At 38.4% G+C, this 20,827-nt stretch overlaps 1 protein-coding gene and 1 non-coding gene across 2 annotated transcripts; both read right to left on the reverse strand.

The window, feature by feature from the left end:
* Positions 1-483: 483 nt before the first annotated feature.
* LOC104605781 (two-component response regulator ARR17-like) lies at positions 484-4,303 on the reverse strand. The gene is made up of 5 exons (XM_010270670.2): positions 4,036-4,303; positions 3,711-3,829; positions 2,975-3,058; positions 2,754-2,821; positions 484-977 (listed from the first exon to the last, which is right to left on the reverse strand). The coding sequence occupies exons 1-5, from the start codon at positions 4,157-4,159 to the stop codon at positions 692-694; spliced, it is 681 nt and encodes a 226-aa protein (XP_010268972.2). The 5' UTR covers positions 4,160-4,303; the 3' UTR covers positions 484-691.
* Positions 4,304-6,907: 2,604 nt separating this feature from the next.
* TRNAQ-UUG (transfer RNA glutamine (anticodon UUG)) lies at positions 6,908-6,979 on the reverse strand. The gene has a single exon. It is a non-coding gene; the product is annotated as a tRNA-Gln (tRNA).
* Between the last annotated feature and the right edge of the window lie 13,848 nt (positions 6,980-20,827).

Genomic DNA, 20,827 nt, shown 5'->3' on the forward strand with positions numbered 1-20,827 from the left:
CTTTCATAAAAGTATTTATGTAAAAGTGTTGTTCTAAAGTACTTTCGTAAAAGTTCTTTTGCAAAAGTAAACATCTATGACAGCATTTTCCTCAACGAATGAAAATGAGCAAGATGGGGCATGATTATTTTTCACGCTGCCGGCTACTCAATTTTTCTGCTATGGGGCTGATTTTTTATTCTAAAAAGCATGCGGCCCATGACAAGAATTTTGTAACCAAACTCTCTAATGATATTCACTCTTGCCCATTCTTGCCTAGAATAAGGAAGAATTAAAAAAATAAGGCCCAAAATAGTGAACCAAACATGGCCTTAAGCTCTCCAATTCTCCAATCACTCGTATTCTCATCTTCAAAGTCATTTTAATAAGTACATCAGCCATTTTTTAAGAGTCTATCTATGTTTTCCTCTAGGCTTACCCAGATTAACTCAGCACTTCTCTTGAGCTTACCCGTATATATATGGATAGACACAAAATCTAAAATATTTGAAAGGACGCCCATTAATATTCATTGACTGGCATCTAACCTTCACCTCACAACTTCGGGAACCTTCTTAGTATTGGTAAACAGTCATTGCTCTTTATGTACAGAAATTGAGAGAGAGAGAGAGTGGAACCTAAGTACTGCTTGCACCGCTGTAGTCTGTACTACTATTGCTCAATAGTGGAACTACGTATCTTCTCCACATATTTACAGTATGGTTAAGCCTTTCCATTTGGCCCTTCTCGCTGACTGTTCAGGAGACATTGCTTTTCTCTTATTTGCATTGCTACTGTTCTCATCGACGTCGTCGTTACTGGTGATGACGTTAAAGTTGTTTTCTATAGAATGGTTGTTGTTGTTAATGGTAGAACTGCTGGTGGCGGTTTCATTGCAGCTAAAAGTCAGAGATTTCAAAAGGTGGGATTGAAGCTTCTTCACATCTGACAACTGAACGGGCTTTAGCAGAAACTCCTCTGCTCCTCCTTCCAAGCACCTGCTCCACAAAGAAGACATTAAAATCAAATCAAGTCAAGAGATCTTCCAGAAATCGTTCATTAATTACCAGTGAATGAGGGCAGAGTGGCGTCAGATATTCTCGTACATTATCAAACTTTAGGCCAAAGGTTTTATGTCGGACGAGGAATTGAAGAAAAGCTTAAAAAAAAAAGGTCACTTGTGCACCCAAACACATCCCAAAAGCGTCAAAAGACTAGTGGGTTTTTTCTTCTTTTCTTCTTTGTCAATTTGAAGGAAGCCAATATTTTCAAGGCTAGAATCATATTGAGTCAAAATAGGGGAAGATCTTCTGGGAATCATTTTGTCCACAATAACTTGGAGAGGGACGTCTAGGAAAGGAAATTCAGGATAGGACATCTGGGGTGCATTTCATCTGTGGAAGAAGCCATGGCAGTTCACATGGTGGGCACATGCAGGCTTTACAAAGTGGTGGGGTCACCAACCCACTGGGCCCTACTTCACAGCTCTGGTAAATCAAAAACCAACCAAATGACATGATTCTAGGCATTGCATTCATTGATGTTTTGCTTTTGTTCTTTTGGACAATTGATAGTATTCTTCCTTCCAAAAGGGTCCCATGGAATGTGATGGAGAAGGGGACAGATAAAGGTGGTTAATATTTCCCAGCTGGTAAAAATGCACTTTTCTACATAATGATGGGGCTCCACAAATGCAGCTATTTCAGAAAAAATAATAAAGGATTCATTAATTTCCAAGCAAATGTAATTTTGTTTTTTTAATTAGTAGCTAATTTTCTCAAAACCCTTCAATGCAGATTTGTAGCTTGAAATTATTTCATACAAAGCTTTAATTTTCAACCCTTGGATATCAGAATTTCGATTTTGGTAACCTTTATACACAACTGAAAACTGAAAATTTTATTTCCAAAAAGTTGCCTTTTCTTTTCTTTTGTAAAGGTAAGCTATAACTTATCCTATAATTAAATCGACCCCTTAACATTTCAATTTTAAAATTTTAATAAATTTCAATGCATATTTGTTGCTTGAAATTATTTCATACAAAACTTTTCAAACCTTATATATATCAGAAATTGATTTTGGTCGATCACTCTGCAAAACTGAAACCTTCCCAAAATTTTCTTTAATTTTTCTTTTCTTTTGGAAAGGTAAACCATACCTATGTACTATATATTCAAAAGTGTGCTCAAATAAAATGTTAGTCCACTTATAGCTAGTTTGCTATATGTTGAATCAATCACAGATGTAGAATTAAGGGAGACTTGTTTTCCATTTCCATTCCCAAACGGTGGCTTCTGTAAAGTAAGTGTGAAGTGCACAAAAGTTGGCTTGAAACGTCTGAGAAACGCCTAGAAATTAAAGCACTTCTCTTGATGGAATTTTTCTTCTTACAAGTTATCAAACTTCTCTTTAACCTATTCACCTTTCTACATACATTTTGTACTTGTTTCATTTGGGTGCCTTTACTTCTTCCCCATTTGGCAAAGTCTTGGGTTCATTTCCATTTCTCACTCCGTTTCCACCACGGCACCAACCATTTCCCTTGGTTTGACAATTATTCTTGCTTAGAATCTTTCACCATGAGACTGACAAATGATCTCCCTCTTGATGAGATATATGATTCGGTTCATGAACCCAGAATATAAATGCTTGTATTGACTCTACATGAAGAGGATGGTTAGCCATCCTTTTCTGGGTCCAATAGATTTCTTCCTGGTTTGATGAAATCTTTCTAAACCAACTACTAAAACAAATACAACACAGATTTGACTTACATATTGATTCTGGATGGTACGTTTTCCGATGACATAACAACCACCGGAACATCTTTCCAAGAAGATTTCTGCTCACGTAAGGGAGAAGAAAACCCATGAAAATTGTTAATTTAATAAATGTTTAAATAACTTAATAAATTAATTAAAAGACATGGGCTTAGCTCTATAACATGATAGAGGAAAAGAAACAGAGAGATGATGAAGAGTTGATGATGGTTGACCTTGACCCGTTTGAGCAGATCATAGCCAGTCATCCCAGGCATACAGTAGTCTGTCATGATCAAATTCACCTTCACACCCTGGGTCTGATAATGGAAACATGTATTAAAATAATAGTGCAAGGACATCTTAGGATTGCTCAAAGATCTGCAAATCACTGATCAGAACAGGTGACAGGTGATGATTTGGTTAAAATAAAGTTTATAAGACCATAAGATAGTGAAAGGAGTAGATAATATATGTGCCCATGTGTCCTTTGGGAACTTAACTTAAAATAATTAATAAAAATAAGTTTTTTTTTCTTTGAAAAATCTGGTTATGGTATACTATATTATACAGATAATAAGAATCTTGAGCAAATATTTTATGACATAAAGAATACTCTCCTTTTTCATGTTTTTATATTTCTTTCATTTGCCTTAGTATTCAAGGAAAGCCTGCTCTTTAGAGGCTCAATACAGTAATGAAAAATAAATGTTTTCAAAATCATAACATGCTAGCAACAAAAGAACACAGAAACAGAAAGAACACTTAGTTCTTTTTTTTTTTTTTTTTACATTGTTTTGACTTAATTATAACTACTTGTCTTTTGATTTTCAGTCTTTACCAGAAACCCATTTTAAGATCTCATTGGAAACAGTTAATAATAGGCCTACTTTTGAAAACCCAAGCATCAATGAACAAAAGTTTACAGAAAGAAAACCAATGATGCTTGCTAATTAGAGATCATATCCTCACCTCTTGTTGTGAGGATGGAGATGAGGAGGAGGAAGAAGATGGTGTAGATTCATTATTATCGAGGTTATCAATCAAACCCAAATACTCCAAAGCTTTATCACCAGATTCCACACAAGTTACTGGAACAACAAGGAAAGACTATGAGGAAACAATGGATCAAAAAAGATGACAGGAAAAAAGAAAGAGGAGTTTCAATCAATATATAACCAAAGATTGTATTTCCTACGTTTTAGAAAAAAAAAATAACAGACTTCATACTTGAATTCTCCTGAAAATGAAGAAACCAGATCATCAGTACATGTTTATATATTTAACTGTGAGTTACCTTGATAAGAAGAGATTGTGAGTAGCCTCTCTAAGAGCTTTCTATCAATGAGACTATCATCTACTGCTAATACATGAAAGTGCTGGTCTTGTTGGGTATCTTCAGGTCTCGATTCTAGATCCATTTACAGCTTCAGAGTGAACTTTAATGGTGGTCGGGCTAGTTGGGTATGTACAGGCTTTATAGGTAGTGAGAGAGAAAAGCAGTGCTTGATGGGTTTGCAGTATTACTCACGTAGGTTTTTGAGTGGGTGAGAAGCAATGCTGTTTTTCTCAATTGTTTCTGTTTTCTTGGTTTCTCGTGATCTCCTTTAGATACGCTAATTTTCAGTGGGTCCCTTCTCTCTCTCTGTCTCTTTCTCTCTCTACTTCTCGTGTTCATTTTAGATTGGTTGAAAAGGAAATCAAAGGATCCTTGTTACCATTTAGGCTCTCTAGCGTGCAGTTGATTCTGGGTGGGTATATGACTTTTGAAAACCGGAAGATCCGGAAGTAACACCTGTTTAAATTATAACTAGCACAAAAGCCCTGAGCTCTTTCTCATGTGTTTCTGTGTACATAATTGCCAATGAATGCTTATAAACGAGTCTATGCAACTGCCAGATGCCCTGCCACACAGGCAAGGTGGGACCCATGCATGGCTAATTTTGTCTCATAGCGTATGGCTTTCATGAATCCCACCTTTGTCTACTGGGAGATATCAAATATAACTGCATGATGTATTTTCTTTAATTCTAACTATTTGTGATGAACCATCTCAGTTTCATATCGCATAATTAACTAATAACTTATATGTCTAAAGAGAGAGTCATTGCCTAATACCGAATGTTGGTCCCAGCTATTCGGACCCAACCTTTTAAGGCTGTGATTGGTTTGATGGAAATTTAGATTTACATTCAAATCAATCTAGCCTTACTTTCATTATAACTTTTTATATGCACCAAAGGTAGGGACTAGGTTAGCCCCATAATTTGCACCCATTTGTATTTAGTTAAAGCATTTGAAATGAACTACACCAAATTAAAGTCGGTGTGATCGGATAGCTCTTAACTGTAAATGGTAGTAGGTAGCTAGGGGATCATTTTGTTTTGTTTTAAATTGTTTTTCTTTTATTTTGGTAAGTGGGGAGAAGTATATATGTGGGGTTTTTAGGTTGAAATATCGGTCTGCTTTTGTGTCTATTGCCAATTTAATATACATACATGTATACATACATACATACATGTATACATATATATGCATTTTTAACTTTGACAATCCTTAAACTTTTAAAAGAGCCATTTTTGCTTTCAAATTATGATGGAAATGTGCCAGTTTAAGACAAAAATAAATGATGTTAAAGATGCCATTGTTTGTTTTATTAGACAAATGATAAAATAACAGGGTCCATTGACATGGGATTACTCAAGTCAAAAAAGAATTAGAAAATTACAGACTGGTCCCACTTAAAACTCAATAATTTCATTGTTCCCTTTGATTCCACCAAGTTCACTAAATCTCCATACTACTTCATGGCCTTCCGAGAAAAACCTAGCTCCGATGAACTTCCGGTTACAATAAGTAGAGTTTAATTGAACTCCAGCCTCACAGACACCTTTCCATAGAGCAGGAACAAGGCTGAGATTGAGATCGAACAAGTTATTCCGCCGCTCAATCCAGATTCTAGTGGCTTTTTCATCATAATTTGAGGGCAGAAATGGCCCTTTTAATTCTTTAGGGTCTAAAGTGCATTTTTAGCAAAGTTCAAGGGTTATCAAAGAAAAAAAATCCCTATATATTCATTCATTTATTTATTTCCCATTCCAGCCCCCATTTGGCCAATTCCTACACTATGCCGCATTAATGAACAATAATCATTGGGAAGGATGAATTAGAGTTTGGGTTTGACTTCTACTAAACCGGCTGATATATTGTCATCCCTAATGTTAATTAACCATCCTATTTGTTCATTAAATTTCCCTGTTTTTTCATGTATTAGGTTTTCCTTTAGGTTATATTTGGTTTGAAGGAAAGTGTATTTCCCTTCCTTTCCCTACCTTTTCCTTCAGACCAAACATAGCCTCAGAGATGTTATTTATGAGTATATAAATAATACACTGACCTCAGAAATTAAGATTTTTTTCTTCTTTCTTTTTATGGCTTTGGCATCCGATTATTAGTTTCCATTTCATCAGAAAGATGGCCCCCTTCACTCTCTAAGCATTTATGTTGAGCTCAAAGTGGAAGATACAACAAAAGATGGCAAGCTTATATAAACAACTTAATTGTGTGATGAAGGTCCCTAGGGACTAGGGAGATTACAAAGTTTGATGGGGACAACAGTATTAGGAAGAAAATGAGCCTAATTTACAAGTCAATCTGCTGCCTGGTTCGCCTCTTTGTACATGTGCTTATTATCTAACACCACCATTCAACTTCTCTATCTGTAAAGAGTCCTAAATAATATTCCTTAAATTCCAAGGAGGAGAGATCAAATAACATATCAAAATATTCGAGTCCCCTTCTATTATGATTGACTAGTCTATGAAGTTGGCCGCCAAATTGTAAGTTTCCCAAACTGCCCAAACCTCAGCTGCATTTTTAGAAGAGGTGCCTAGAGTTGATGAATGGGGAGGTTAATGTATAATACGGGCTACCTCTTCATTTTTTTTTATTCTAATGTTTCTCAATATTTTGATAAAATGTAGGAATAACCAAATGGTTTTTAAGGAATTCTTTTAACTTGCTTATGTTGTTAGCTAATAGTTTATACACAAGTGCACATAGAACATGTGTTAATATGGGAAATGCATTCTCGTATCTAATATTATAATAATATGAAAAAATAATTCCTTTTTTGTTAAATAAATAAATCAGTGGAAGGTATAAGAAAAAGGTCCCACAGGGAGTTGAACCCAGGTCGCTGGATTCAAAGTCCAGAGTGCTAACCACTACACCATGGAACCAAGCTGTTTTATATCCAATTCATCTTCATCATCATCACTAATTCACCATTATTGTTATTATTATTGGGGTTATGCTTGGCAAATTTTTTAGTTCATGGAAATTCTTGCATATGTGATTACAATGCAAAGGCACCGGTCTGGTCTCAAGACATGCTAAGAGGCTTAAAATTGAATAATCTAACATCTCTCTCTTTCTAACCACAGAAGAGACTGCCTCAACCAAAAACAGCTAGGAATGATCGGTGATTGCATGAAAGCATGTATTTGGCCCTAGTGATCTGTTTCAAGCATGATTTTCAAAATCGGATCAGACCGGACGGTCGGACCGAAAAAATCAGGAACCGGTTCCGTTTTACCCTAGAACTGTTATTTTGCCAAAAACTGTTGATTTAGTCAGCAAATCACTGACTCAAGTGGTCAAACTGTTTGAACCGTCCAATGGTTTTAACCATTTTTTTTATTTTTTAATTTTTTTTGTCAGAATGGACTATCCATTTGATTTGAATGATCGGACCGTTCAACCCAAAAACCGGACCCTGACTAGTTCATTGTCCTGTTCGATTTTAAAAACCTTGATTTCAAGGGGCCATTAATATTCATATAATTATTTCCTGCCTTCATTGTTTTAGATGCCATAAATATTCTTTAGGCAAATGATAATATTATAATTTGCAATAGCAAAATAAATGGTAATTTAGGCTCTATTTGGATAAGCTTTTGCTTTTGAGGTTTGGGCGGTGGGAAGCAAAAATGAGCCAAAAAGTGTTTAGGCATTTGGTGAAATTTTCTTTTAATGCATAACAGTCTAAAAGACAAAACACTTTTAAGCCAAAAGGAACAAGGTCTAAAATGGGGTTTTTGTGGTTTTGGGCTTTCAAAGCACAAAAACTGAAACTTATCCAAACAGTCTTTAGTTATAATAGCTTTAATTTGTTAAATCATGGGTTTAAAGCTTCAATGCAAATTACAAATGCTTTCCTTTCTGGTCTTATAATTGTAATTAAGGACAAAATGAAGAGAATTGGGACCACCCTAAAACGAAATCAACCAAAGCATGGAATAAATCTTTTGTAATAATATTGACGGAGACATCATATAAGTAAAGGTTGGGGACCAGGGGCCCACAAAAAAATTGAAATCTCTGTGAGCCCCTACAAGTAAAATCTTTTGTGGGTCCCTCTTGGCTTCTATTCTAAATCTGAGAGTCTCGAATCTGTCCCCATCAAGGGGGTGCCAAGCACAGAAGTTGTCACAGTGAACCAACACTGTCAAATGCTTTGTTCTCACTCGATGTTCGGCCCACCTCTTGTCTTCCACGTGGTACTTCCTGTTAATCCCGTGTCACGTGCCACAGTGGGCTCTAAACGAGCAAAGGGACTAATCATGACCCATGATCCCACGCCTTGTCTTTCTCTTCTTCTACTAAATGATATTCTTCTTTGCACTCCTTGTCACTGAGTCAAGAAGCCAATGGATTGGTTTTGGATTGATCCCGTCCAGTCCAAAATCAATTAGGACAGATTGAACGGACTAATAAGATATATTGGATTTGACTAATTCGGTCTAAAATATTTATTAGATTGGATTAGACTTGATCTGTTCGTAACAAATTTATATTGAATTAGGTTGGATTAAGCCAATATCTGGTCCATTGATATAAGATAATAATATATGTGTTAATGGATCAGATTTGGGTTAAAACCAATCTAAATCAAAATAAATTTGAACAGATTAGATGATTCAGACATTGAATTGGACTGGTCCAAATTGGTCTAAAGCATTTATTGGATTGGATTTGACCTGATCCATTTATAATCACATTGGATTGTATCGAATTGGACCAGATCCAATCCAATTGACACCCCTACATACATTGGACAATTTGAATCATGGGATGGTGCACTGTGAGCATAATTTGCTGTTTCTAGGGCTGCAAATTGTATCTGATTCTGAATTTGAATTTGAAACTGGATCAAAATATGAATCCATCCAATTTAATCCGATATAATCCGATTTGATTCGATTAAAATATACATATGTCCATACATGCTTAAAATTTATATCATATCTGATAGTAAAGTTGGTTTTAATTTTGTGTCTTTACTAAATTATCATACATTCAAGTTTCATATAAGTAATTTTTGATCTATTTTATTTATGAAATACAATATTAAAGTCATTTTTAATTCATTTAACTTATTAATAGTATGGGGATGTTTGGAACTGTGGCCGTTTTTCAAAAAAATGGTGCCATGTCGGATCCACATAGGCATTTCAATAAATGCCCATGTATCTCATTATTTGGTTCAGCCGATTATTAAAAAACCGGGTATACCTCGAAAATCGGAACCCTAGCCGATTATTAAAATATTTGGCGTTTCATGCATCGGTGAACCATTTCCCCTAATGGTTGACTGATATGTATACTATGTGGTGCTTACCTGTCAGCACATACATGAAAAAGAGTGATGAAAAACAGTGCTTACCAAACAAAATAGTGTTGCTCACTGCCTACATGGTAGAAGCGTTTTTTTGTGAAAAACGAGTCTTAAAATTATGAATGTTTTTTCTTAAAAATCAGTCCCAAAAAACATCCACACTTCCCAAACACCATGATATAATATTCTGATTGCCTGTTAGTTTATTTATTTATATTTTTCCATATTCAATTGCAATCTAAAATAAAACTTGAATCCAATATACATCAAATGGATAAGATCCAATTCAATTCGAATTCAAATGCAGACCTAGCAGAAGAATATGGATATATCAATTGGTTGGGTAGTTGAGACCACTCAACTAACTCATATTTTGGTCTACCAAAATTTCAACATGGACCCAATAATTATGAAGATAGAACTTAATTAGTAGGAATGGTGGTTTGCATGTATTTTCCAGGAGAGCAACAATCCTTCATTGGTGAAGAAACAGAGGAAGGAATATCATATAATGTGGCCCACAATAGAGATAATTTGTCTGGTTTTGTATTTGCAGGAATTCTTTTATAGTTGTGGGAGGTCTCGTAGGTTAATGTCAAATCACATAGATATAACCTCTGAAACAGTAGAAAGTTCGATTAGGTTCGGTTAGTTGTCAGATAATATTCTTTGTTTCCTATTTTGGTAATGAGGTAAAGCCTAAGGTTTTGCCAAATTGTCAAAGGTCGCGTTTGGTTCAATCTTTTGGAAGAAATGAGAGTAAACAATGGGTTTATACAACTCTTTAATTTGATTCCTCGCCCTAGAGAAATGATGACACCCACAAAAAATACTTTGCAATATAAAATTCTACCTTGTCTTAGTCTTAGGGCATAGTATCCCAAAGTTTGATAATTATATTCATTTATTACTAGCATTCTCTCATTTTTGTGGGGAGAAAGATTAACTTGTCTAAACAAGTATGAGAACGTTAGTTGGAGCTCAGAACTGGGACCAACAATGGATTATAGCCTTTCTTTTCTGAAAAAAAAAAGAGTTTTCATATATACTTTTGTTGATTATATTGTAAATATTGAGTGAATCAGTGAATATATCATTTAGGGTTGGTAGCAGTATAAACTGTAAAGGGAAAGTTAAAGGAAAGAAAGAATAATTGAGCTCTACAATTTGTGAGGGTTATGAAACATATACTTAGTTTTCTTTTTTTTTATTTTTTTTTCTTTTTTGGTATTTCACAATACAAGTTACAGGGGTCTCAAGGGCGGGGACAATGCAGGGTGCACGCGAGGGCCACCGGCCCAGAAAGTCTGTGATGTATCTCTGTTATTGGAGGGACGCCTAGTGACCATCTCAACTTATGAGTCGGTTTAGGTGATGACCAAGGTTTTTAAAATTGAACCGGACAACGAATCGGTCAGGGTCTGGTTCTTGGGTTGAATGGTCTGACTGTTTGAATCGAATGGATGGCTCATTTTAACGAAAAAAATAAAAAATTAAATAAAAACAGCCAAAACTGTTGGATGGTTCAAATGGTTTAATTGCCCGGATCAACGGTTTTCTGACCAAATCAATGGTTTTTGGCATAATAACAGTTCTGGGATAAAATGGACCCACTGGTTCCCAATTTTTCTGGTCCGACCGTCTGATCTGGTCCGTTTTAGAAAACCATGATGATGACAATCTATAAAAGCTTCTAATACATATAAAGTAGAAAAATTAATTTATCCTTACTCCTTCAACCAATGCCTTGTATAGAGTTCTAGTACTACCCAACTACTAGAGAAATAACTATCGAGCACTAAAATAAAAGGAAAAAAAAATCTAGTAGAGAAGTTACACCAAACTAAGAAACAATATGCCAAATTGCCAACTTTTATTAGGCAAAAAATACTTGTATTTTTCACTTTGAACCCACAACGTGGCAACTTCATGAATAAGTGGTCACCATTTTCTTTCTTTCTTTCTTTTGCTAGGCGAATTTGGAGATGGGGAACGAGGAGTGTGAAGGTGGAATTCGATCCCAGGTCAGTGGGAGCTACATCTATTGACTTTATAATATGAGATAAGTTTTAAGATACCATTATTACATGATTTTTATTTACAAGATATTTATGAATTAATATTGCTTTAGGTCTTCCTATAATGGAGGTTTTTATAAATTTAGAGAAGAGAAAAATAGGCTTATAAGGTGTAATTAGATCAAATATAAGTGATCCAGATGCATCATTCATGCAGGTGAACAACCAAATCTTTAAGATTTTTTGTTTTTTTTTTCTTACTTTGGAAAAGATTGCCTTGTTCATCATCTACAGAAAGGACATTTGTAGGGAATATCTCTATCTATAGCACTTCCATGTTTAATTAAAACTGCCTTAATCAAGACTATTAGCATCAATTTCAACACTAGGTCTCTTAGACTACTTGTTATGACTACATAAGTTCAATCTTTTAACCATAAATTAGGAAAGTATTCACTTTTCAATAATGACTCTGCTGGAGTTGATAAATTAGGATCTCAAACATTGGTCCTACCTCACTACTGATTTTCTCATATCTGAAAACATTAAACCTATCCATCTATCTATCTATCTATCTAGTTTTTCTATGTAAATTTGGATTAACTAAATATGGGCTGTGGAACCAATGATGAGGTTCTACGTCAGTAATAAATCCATGGGCCCAACTGTGAAAGGTGGGAGCCCCATGTATTTTATCACTGGCGTGGAACCTTATCATTGGTTCTACAGCCTACGAAAGAGCCAAAACGTTTAGCTAAACCTTGCTCTTTCTATGCATATAATATTAGAACTCGAGAGAGAGAGAGTCATAAGTTGTAACACCTCCTTTAAATGCAACATGATTAATTTTATTATCTTCCGGTGAACAATAACTAGAAAGTCTATAACCATTAATAAAAATGAGCATGTTTCTCCTAGTTTTGGTTGACAAACCTTGACTTTTGTTTCCAATTCTACTCCTTATTTAATTTTTTATTTCAATCAATGGGATTGAGAATCTGACATTTGAGACACATGTTATAGACTTAGATTGCATGAAATTAGACAAGTGTATTGAGCAGCTGTCCACTTGTTGCGACCCACCCCCAAGTGGGGGAGTTCATCGATATGTTAATCAAATGTTTATCTTTTTGGAATATATAAGGTTTTTTGATCAAGTGGTTGGGTGCCATGCTTCTTTTGACTTCTAATTTTCAACACTTTCTTCACAATCTTCTATGCTTCTAATAAGATAATTAACGCTCGAGCATTCAGAAATGGTTCAACATCTTATGTATCGGAAACAACATAGTCATGCCACCAAAACCATCTATAGGTTGTTAAAATCCCATGTGAGGAGCTCATTTTGTAGAGCAACAAAAAGAGAGGTAGTCATCACTTCGCCCCCACTTATGCCAAATTGCCAATCCCATTCTGCTTCCATGACCGTTTTTTATTTCTTGATCATTTTATATATTAATTTTTTTTTATAATTTTTCCAATTTACTTTATACTTGCTGCTTGCAGCAGATCCCATCACATGAGGACTGATAATTATGAGTTGATGTCGCTTACCATTTGAATGCACAAATGTAGTAAATGAACATAAGAGAGAGGGACCATTATCTAGTTCAATTGGAGTCTACAATTGAACATTTTTTTATGGATATGTCAAATGTGATACAGTTCATAAAAACATATTTATGTTGATATGCTCATGTTTTGCTGAAAAGTTGCTTAACTAATTATAGTTGGGTTGATATCGGTAAAAAAACTTGTCTTTAGATCAAAGGATTGGGTTCAAATAAATATTAGGGTCCGTGTGGTATGAAATTTTGCCATCTTATAGATGGATCTTGCTCTCATAGCTGCAGAGATTGTTGGTAGGAGCTTGAAGGCGTAAAAGTAAAACCACCCCTCATAACGTGGTGATAAAGATCTTTTTTTTTTTTAATGTCTGGACTTAGGGTTTATGCTGTCCATGACTTCCACAAATATTGGTTTTTGTTGTTTAATGCAAATACATGTAACTGATAATCAAAGGATGCATGAATTAGGGTCTCAAAGTTTAATTTTGGTGATAGCTAGCTTGTTGAGTGTATAAGGCCATGCAATTGTGGATGATACGTGGACAGATGACAAATTAGAGTATTAGCACTAGGATTCGAATTTATAATCATTATCAATTCAACCTCCTAATGGAGGGGAATGCCTTTAATGTGATCAAAATTACTTGCAATAGCGGATTATACCACTAAAATTTTTGTTCTCAAAAAGGGCCTCCTAATCTATTTGAAAACAGAGTGCCATCAGATGAAGAGTTCTTACCAATTGTTTTTGCCTAGTTCCTTTTTTCCTATTTTTAGTTTTCTACCAACAAGTTTGTTGTTCATTGATTTATTAGTTACCTTATTCAATAAAGCTTTTTGTTTACTTTATCCACACCTTTTTGGCATCATTTTTCAGATACTTTGTCAAACTTAATTAGATTCTTTTACTCCATTCTTCTCATTGGACATCTTAGGACATTGTAGAACCTGAAAAATTAGTCAATTAATTCTACCTCGTGTAAGTTTATGCAATGATCTTTTATACTACACAATAAAAAAGTTATTTACTATTGGTGGATTTTAACAACACCTTTCAACCTTTCATTTTGAACTTATAAAGATGATGAACTTTTAAATAATCACAATAAAAAATAGTCAATTATTCCTTCTTGTTTTCATGTTCTTCCTCTTCGTCTAGCTCTTGTATGTTGAGTAGTGAGTTCGAGCTAAGGTCTCATCCCGAGGCCACTGCGCTCATAGTCTGTAAGACCGACACCCATGGAACCGAGGTCGATAGGCCTGATGGTGAGGGTGTTGTGGCAGAGGAGGTCGTGGCCCTTCAAGAGGCCACGGTCAGGGAAGCTGACGACGACGAAGTAGACATTGTGTCAAAAGTGGGGCTCGGTGCCCCTACGCGGTTCGATAGCCGCTTCGCATATTCGCCATGCAGATTGACACCGAAGGGCCAGGCCTGAATTAGGGCCCTTTACTGTATTCCCGAGGAGTATGAGCTAAGGTGCCCAGGTATCGATGAAAGGGCTACCTCGGCTTAGTCGGGGGAGCTTTGCATCTATGAGCATAGCTTGATAGTCAGGCTAAGGTTTCCTTTAAGTGAGGGTATCACAACGGTGTTGAGGTGGCATCGCATTTAGCCAGTCCAACTGATGCCCAATTCCTTTAGGTACTTGGTTAGCCTCCTCTATTACTACTCAGTTCATAACATGGATATCACCCTACCGATGTTCACATACTTTCTACACCCGAAGAAGCACCAGCAGGTCTATTATTACTTCTCGGCTTGACAACACACTAAGGTGTTTGTCAAAGCCCCCTCCTTGGTGAAACACTAGGAGGGGTTCTTCTTTGTGCATTGCCCATGGGGCTGGCCGTTCCCCACCGAGCTGTCAATCTAGAGGACCAAGGTGAAGGCGCTAACCGAGGCCAAGCTGTCTAGGGAGGAGTTAGCGGCCATCAGGCGAATAGAGAGGGTAGACGTGTAGAAGTACACATCGTTCTCTATGTTGGTCCATGCTAGGTTGATGGAGTGCTCAGCTGGTCTATCCTTGCTTTTGTAAGTGTTTCTTCTTGTTTCATTTCTTCGGCATTGACTGACTCGTTCTCTCTAGTAGATATGGTGTTCATTGACGAGGAGGAGAGAACAAGACGCATGCAGGTTGCTACGCAAAGGAGGGCAACGACCCAGGCTGGGGTGGCTTAGAAACAACACCGCCCTGAGGTCGTGAACCCTCGACCGAGCAAGAGATTGAGGCCAATTGAGGGAGATGTGGTGGACGTCGGCCCTGACGGGTCTCCACCATGGTCTGTGCCACGGAGAGGTCTTGAGGTCCCATCTCCGGGTCTGGCAGAGCCGGCGGCCGGGGTGTATAGGCTGAGCTGGAGTGTTCAACCAGAGGACACTATAGAAACCGAAGGTTTGCCTGAGCAGCTGGCTAGGGGCATACTGCTGCCTGACATTCATAGGGAGACCAATGGCTGCACGAGCGGGGTGCTGGAGAATGCGACCATCTAGGAGTCCATTGCGGTAAGATTTTTTTACAGTCCTCTCTGTTCTTTGATTTACTTCATTGTTCTCATTGACTTTGTGTTTCTCAAGCTATCTACGGGGTGACGACGTTGGTCGATGGGATTCTTTCCCTTCATCAAATGGTTGAGGCTTGAGAGGGCGAGTTTTTCAATGACGGCCAAGGACGAAGAGCTGCGGCATCTGAAGAGCTGTTATCGTGAGCTCAAGGGGGACTGCGACAAGGTGTGGAAGATGGTCAAGTAGGCAGAGGTGAAACTACTACGCATCGAGGAGGTGGCACTCGCCAGGTATAAGGAGTCCGAAGAGTTCAAGATTTCCCTTAACGATTTTAATACAGACTCCTGGTAGACTAGCTTTACTTGCTTCCAGAGGAGGGTCATGCGTGAGCACCCTGAAATCGCTGCGGCCGTGGAGCAGTATGGGCCCTATGATGCCAAGGCACCTCCATCCGAGCAATTTGCTTCGAAAGACAGCGCAGCCACCCTCAAGGAGATGAATCCTGTAGATGGCACAACCAGCCTGAATGATCTTCTTTTAATTAATTGAGTTTGGTCTTTTTGTTCAGCATATTTAGTATTGCTTTTCTCTTCTTTCTCCAATTTGTTCCACTTCGGAATTAGGTTGGTTAGTAGGGACTATAGGTCATGCTTCTATACTTGCTCTTAGGCTAGTCGGGGTTTCGGACTTGGTGCTGTAGCAGGGGTCTTCGGTTCTATGGCCTAGGTTTCATGTTGCCTGAGGTCTTGGGCTTGACGTTGGATGGCTGGGTTCTTTGACTTCGTGGCCTCGATCTCATGTTGGCCAAGGCCTTGGGCTTGACATTAGATGGCCATGGTCTTCAACTTCGTGGCCTCGGTCTTATGTTGGTTGAGGTGCTTCCAAGCTCTCAATGGTGTCGGGGAGCTTGGTGGCACCTGGTCTTGGAGAGCCTTACACTCTTTAAGTGGGATAGCCAAGGTCCTCAATTGGCTTTGTTCCAACCGTTAGTCAGCTGGGGGTGCGAAGTTTGATGCCCGTCCTCTTGCCGTTGTGGCAGGGACATCGTTCCTGTGGTGCCCAATGGGGCCTATTTGGCTTTAGGTCTTGGGCACTTCAGTTTAGTCGAGTCTGTCAGCCACTTTAGATTGGTTCAGTATGGTTGATATGTGTGAGCTAGTGTGTGCAGTGATGTGTTTAGAAGTCCCTAGCCATTGGAGTTTGGTTGGGCAGGTGTGTGCGGTGCACACTTGTCTGTTGAATGCAAAAAGGTAAATTTATTTCTTGAACTGTGTACAGTTGGTGCTTATCATTATTCATTATTAGTATAGCCGTAGATTCCTAGTGTTCCAGCTACTTGGCACCAGCTTCTCGTCGAGGTCTTCTAGTTTGTAGGTGCTCAGGCCGAGGACTTTGGTCACTTTGTACGGCCCCTCCAGTTGGGTCCAAGCTCTCCTTCTCCTAGCTCAGGCATTATGACTTTGTAGAGGACGAGGTCTCCCGTCTTGAATTCTCTCCTCCAAACTTTGGAGTCATAGTACCTGACCATCCTCTATTGTTGTGTTGCCATCTTGTTGTGTGATCTATCACAGGCTTCTTCTACTAGGTTGAGCTCTATACGGAGATCTTCATTGTTCATTTCTCCGTTGTAGAGATCGGTCCGGAGAGTAGGGGACCCAATCTTTACGGGGATCATCGCCTCGACTCCGAATGCTAGGCTGAATGGGGTCTTTCTAGTAGCTGTGCGCGGTATGGATCTGTAGGCCAGAGGATGCTAGGCAATTCCTCAACCCACCTACCCTTGGCCTTGTCGAGTCTAGTATTTAGACCATGGAGTAGGGTTCTGTTGTTCACCTCGGTTTGTCCATTGCTCTGTAGTTGATGAATGGTCATGGTCCGGTGCTCTATTGTGAGTTTCATGTAGAAGGCTACGAATTTCTGGTTGATGAACTAGGAGACGTTGTTAGTGATGAGAACTCGAGGGATGCCAAAATGGAAGATGACGTTTTTCCATAGGAATTAGCAGGACGACTCTTCAGCAAGAACCAAATTCTTTAACAAGAATATGATGGAGGGCTGGTGAGCACGACTTCAGATTGCCTTTTCTATCAAAAGGCAATATCAAGAACTATTCTTCATCACTCCCACAGGTGGAGATCGAACTGGGTAGGGGTGGCAAGAACAGGAAGAAAAAGCAGAAGACAAGAGTAGTCAAACTGTGTGTTGTCTTCTCTCTTGATTTAGCAGACTGTGAGTTGTGTTTGGAGGTCTGCCCTGCTCTCCTATTTATAGCCTTAAAGAGAGGTTCTCCTAATCTCATTAGGAGTTTCCTAATCCAAATCTTATATTTAGATCTATACTCTCTTTAAGAGATAAGGATAATCCCTTATCTCCTCTGTATATAAAGATCAACCATTCTAATTAAATTAGGAGTTTCCTGATCCAAATCTTTATTTGGATCTGGACTCTTTGAGTGGATAGGGATAATCCCTTATCCTCTCTACTGATCCAAATCCCAGAACCACCCGTATATAATTAATCTTATTAAGCCAATAGGAATTGGGCTTTAGGCCCATTAAGTATATGTGCTCACTTAACCTCTTAACCTGCTGCCTAGTTGGTTATCCTTGTATGGCGTGGGACCCAAACATTGATCTACATATCAATCACAAGGGTTCAGCCCACCCTTTGTTACAAGGACTGGCCGAATTCATTGTAAGAGATAGTGAACCCCTGAGTCCATCACCATGGGCTCTTAATGGGCCCAACATTTACATTAAATGGTCATTGGGTCCAACCACCTTATGAAAACCCAAGGATTGTGGGCAGATGCAAGATTAACCAATCAGGTTTTTCCCTCAATGGTCTTACACTTAACCTCCCAGCCCATAATGATCAAACACGGCCCGACAAAAGGGGACCTCTCCCTCGGTTGCAAGGTGTAGTGCTGCACTCTCTACTCACATGGATCCCGGGAATTAAAACATTTTGAAACCATAATATATATGTATGTCTTTATATAAATATATTTTGCAAGACAATTTTCAACGGTTGAAATCAGTTGTCGACAGTTTAGGTTTCCATCAGAGAGAGTGCATCCCCGACCAATACTTTGTTCGACAAAGGGACTGATCCTGTCACTATGATCACCCACTCAGATGAATTCTCGGGCTGTCTCGACATAGGTTTTGACCCCCTCTAAGGATCTTAGTAATTGGCATATCAAAGACAGCCCAATCCGACACCTAGTGTAGTACCATAATCGAGTCTAGGGGTTAGGTGTAACATTCCAGTTTTGCCCATGTATCTCCAATGTCCAGGGCAATATTGGAATTTTGGTCCGGTTCAGAGTTTCAATAAAACCCACACTGCATGTACTTCAGGTCTCACCCAGGCAGTTGAGATAAGCCACCCCAACCAACTTGGCCGCACATCAGTGTCAGCCTTGGTAGAATTAATCTCCCCAGATCTATCTAGAGGATGTGAAGATTCTAAACTAACACGAGTCTCATTAAGTGTCCAATTTAAGGGTATTACATAGAAACACACCAAATGACATGAATCAATTATGTACTTTATTCATTTACAATAAGTGTCAAAAGATACATCAATGTGATAAGAGCTAAGGGCATAACTGTCTAACAGCTCCCACTTGCACTTAGGTTCCATCGGGTACAAGTCGGAGTCTCGTACTTTCCACATGTTTCTCAAACACTTTCTGTGTCAGGGGCTTAGTCAATGGGTCTACTACATTTTCAGCTGATGCTATCTTCTGAATCAGGACGTCCCCTCTTCCAACTATCTCCCGCAGTACATGATACTTTCTCTCGATGTGCTTCGACTTCATATAGGCTCGTGACTCCTTATCTTGAGCAATGGCTCTAGTGTTGTCACACAACAATGGAATGAGTGATGTGCTGGATGGAATTACTCTTAATTCCTGAATGAACTTTTTCATCCAAACGGCTTCTTTGGAAGCTTCACTTGCGGCAATGTATTCGGCTTCGGTTGTGGAATCTATGGTGGACCCCTGTTTGTTGCTTTTCCAGCAAACTACATATGATCCTATCATGAATATATAACTAGATGTAGACTTTCTATCATCTGCATCTGATAGGAAATCGGCATTAGCATTCCCTTGGATCTGTAGTGAACTACCATCGAATATCAGACAAAACTCTTTTGTCCTTCGAAGGTATTTTAGTATATATTTCACAGCGGTCCATTGCTCCTGCCCTAGGTTAGATTGGTATCTACTTACCACACTCACTGCCTGAGAGATGTGAGGACGAGTGCACAGCATGACATACATGATTCCCCCTACGGTTGAAGCATAGAGAACCTCTTTCATGCCCTTAATCTCTTTGGGAGTCTTGGGAGACATACCCTTGGAGAGAGTGACTCCATGTCTGAAAGGAACATTTCCTTTCTTGGTGTTCTCCATGCTGTTTCTCTTGACTATTTTGTCAATGTAAGCATATTGGGATAATCCTATTATCCTCTTCGATCTATCTTTATAGAGTCGAAGACCCAATATGTAGGAGGCTTCTCCAAGATCTTTCATGGAGAATTGCAGTGAAAGCCACACTTTCATCATAGTTAACATTCGTACATCATTACCAATGAGTAGAATGTCATCTACATACAGAATCAAGAACGTAACCTTATCACCACTAGTTTTTCTGTAGACATAGGGTTCATTCGGATTTTGCTCAAAGTCAAACTGTTTTGACGGTAGAGTCAAACCGGATGTTCCAACCCCTAAAGATTGCTTAAGTTCATATATGGATCAGTTGAGTTTACATGCCATGTGTTCCAGACCTGCATCTGCATATAGATATCTTCAGTAAGATCTCCATTCAGGAATGCAGTTTTGACATCCATTTGCCAAATCTTATAGTCATGGTATGTTGATACAACTAGGAGGATCGTAATGGATTTAAGCATGGTGACAGATGAAAATGTTTTCTCATAATCGATTCCCTCTTTCTAAATATACTCTTTCGCCACAGGCCGAGCCTTATAGGTCTTAACTTTACCATCGGGGCCCTTCTTCCTCTTATAGATCCATTTGGAACCAGTTGCCTTTACCCCAGGGGCAGATCTAATAGAGTCCAGACTCCATTGGTATCCATTGAGTCCATCTCAGCTCTCATGGCATCTACCCACTTCAAGGAATCTATGTCCAACATAGATTCCAAATAAGTCATGGGATCCTCATCATTGGTTGTGGCTTCCACCCAGTAACTTTCTTGGTCATAGCCGAAACGGACTGGAGGCCTGGAAACCCGGGTAGATCTCCTAGGTTGGTTATATTCTAGAGTTGGTGGGACATCTCCCAT

Source organism: Nelumbo nucifera, chromosome 1 (genome assembly GCF_055504915.1).
Source record: "Nelumbo nucifera cultivar China Antique chromosome 1, China Antique-T2T, whole genome shotgun sequence".
Classification (NCBI taxonomy): domain Eukaryota; kingdom Viridiplantae; phylum Streptophyta; class Magnoliopsida; order Proteales; family Nelumbonaceae; genus Nelumbo; species Nelumbo nucifera.

Coding starts and splice junctions, on each gene's coding strand:
- LOC104605781 (XM_010270670.2), bottom strand. CDS start 4,159: ATGGATCTAGAATCGAGACCTGAAGATACCCAACAAGACCAGCACTTT. Junction 3,830..4,035: donor CACAATCTCTTCTTATCAAG/GTAACTCACAGT, acceptor TTGTTGTTCCAG/TAACTTGTGTGGAATCTGGT. Junction 978..2,753: donor GTACCATCCAGAATCAATAT/GTAAGTCAAATC, acceptor TTTGTGGAGCAG/GTGCTTGGAAGGAGGAGCAG.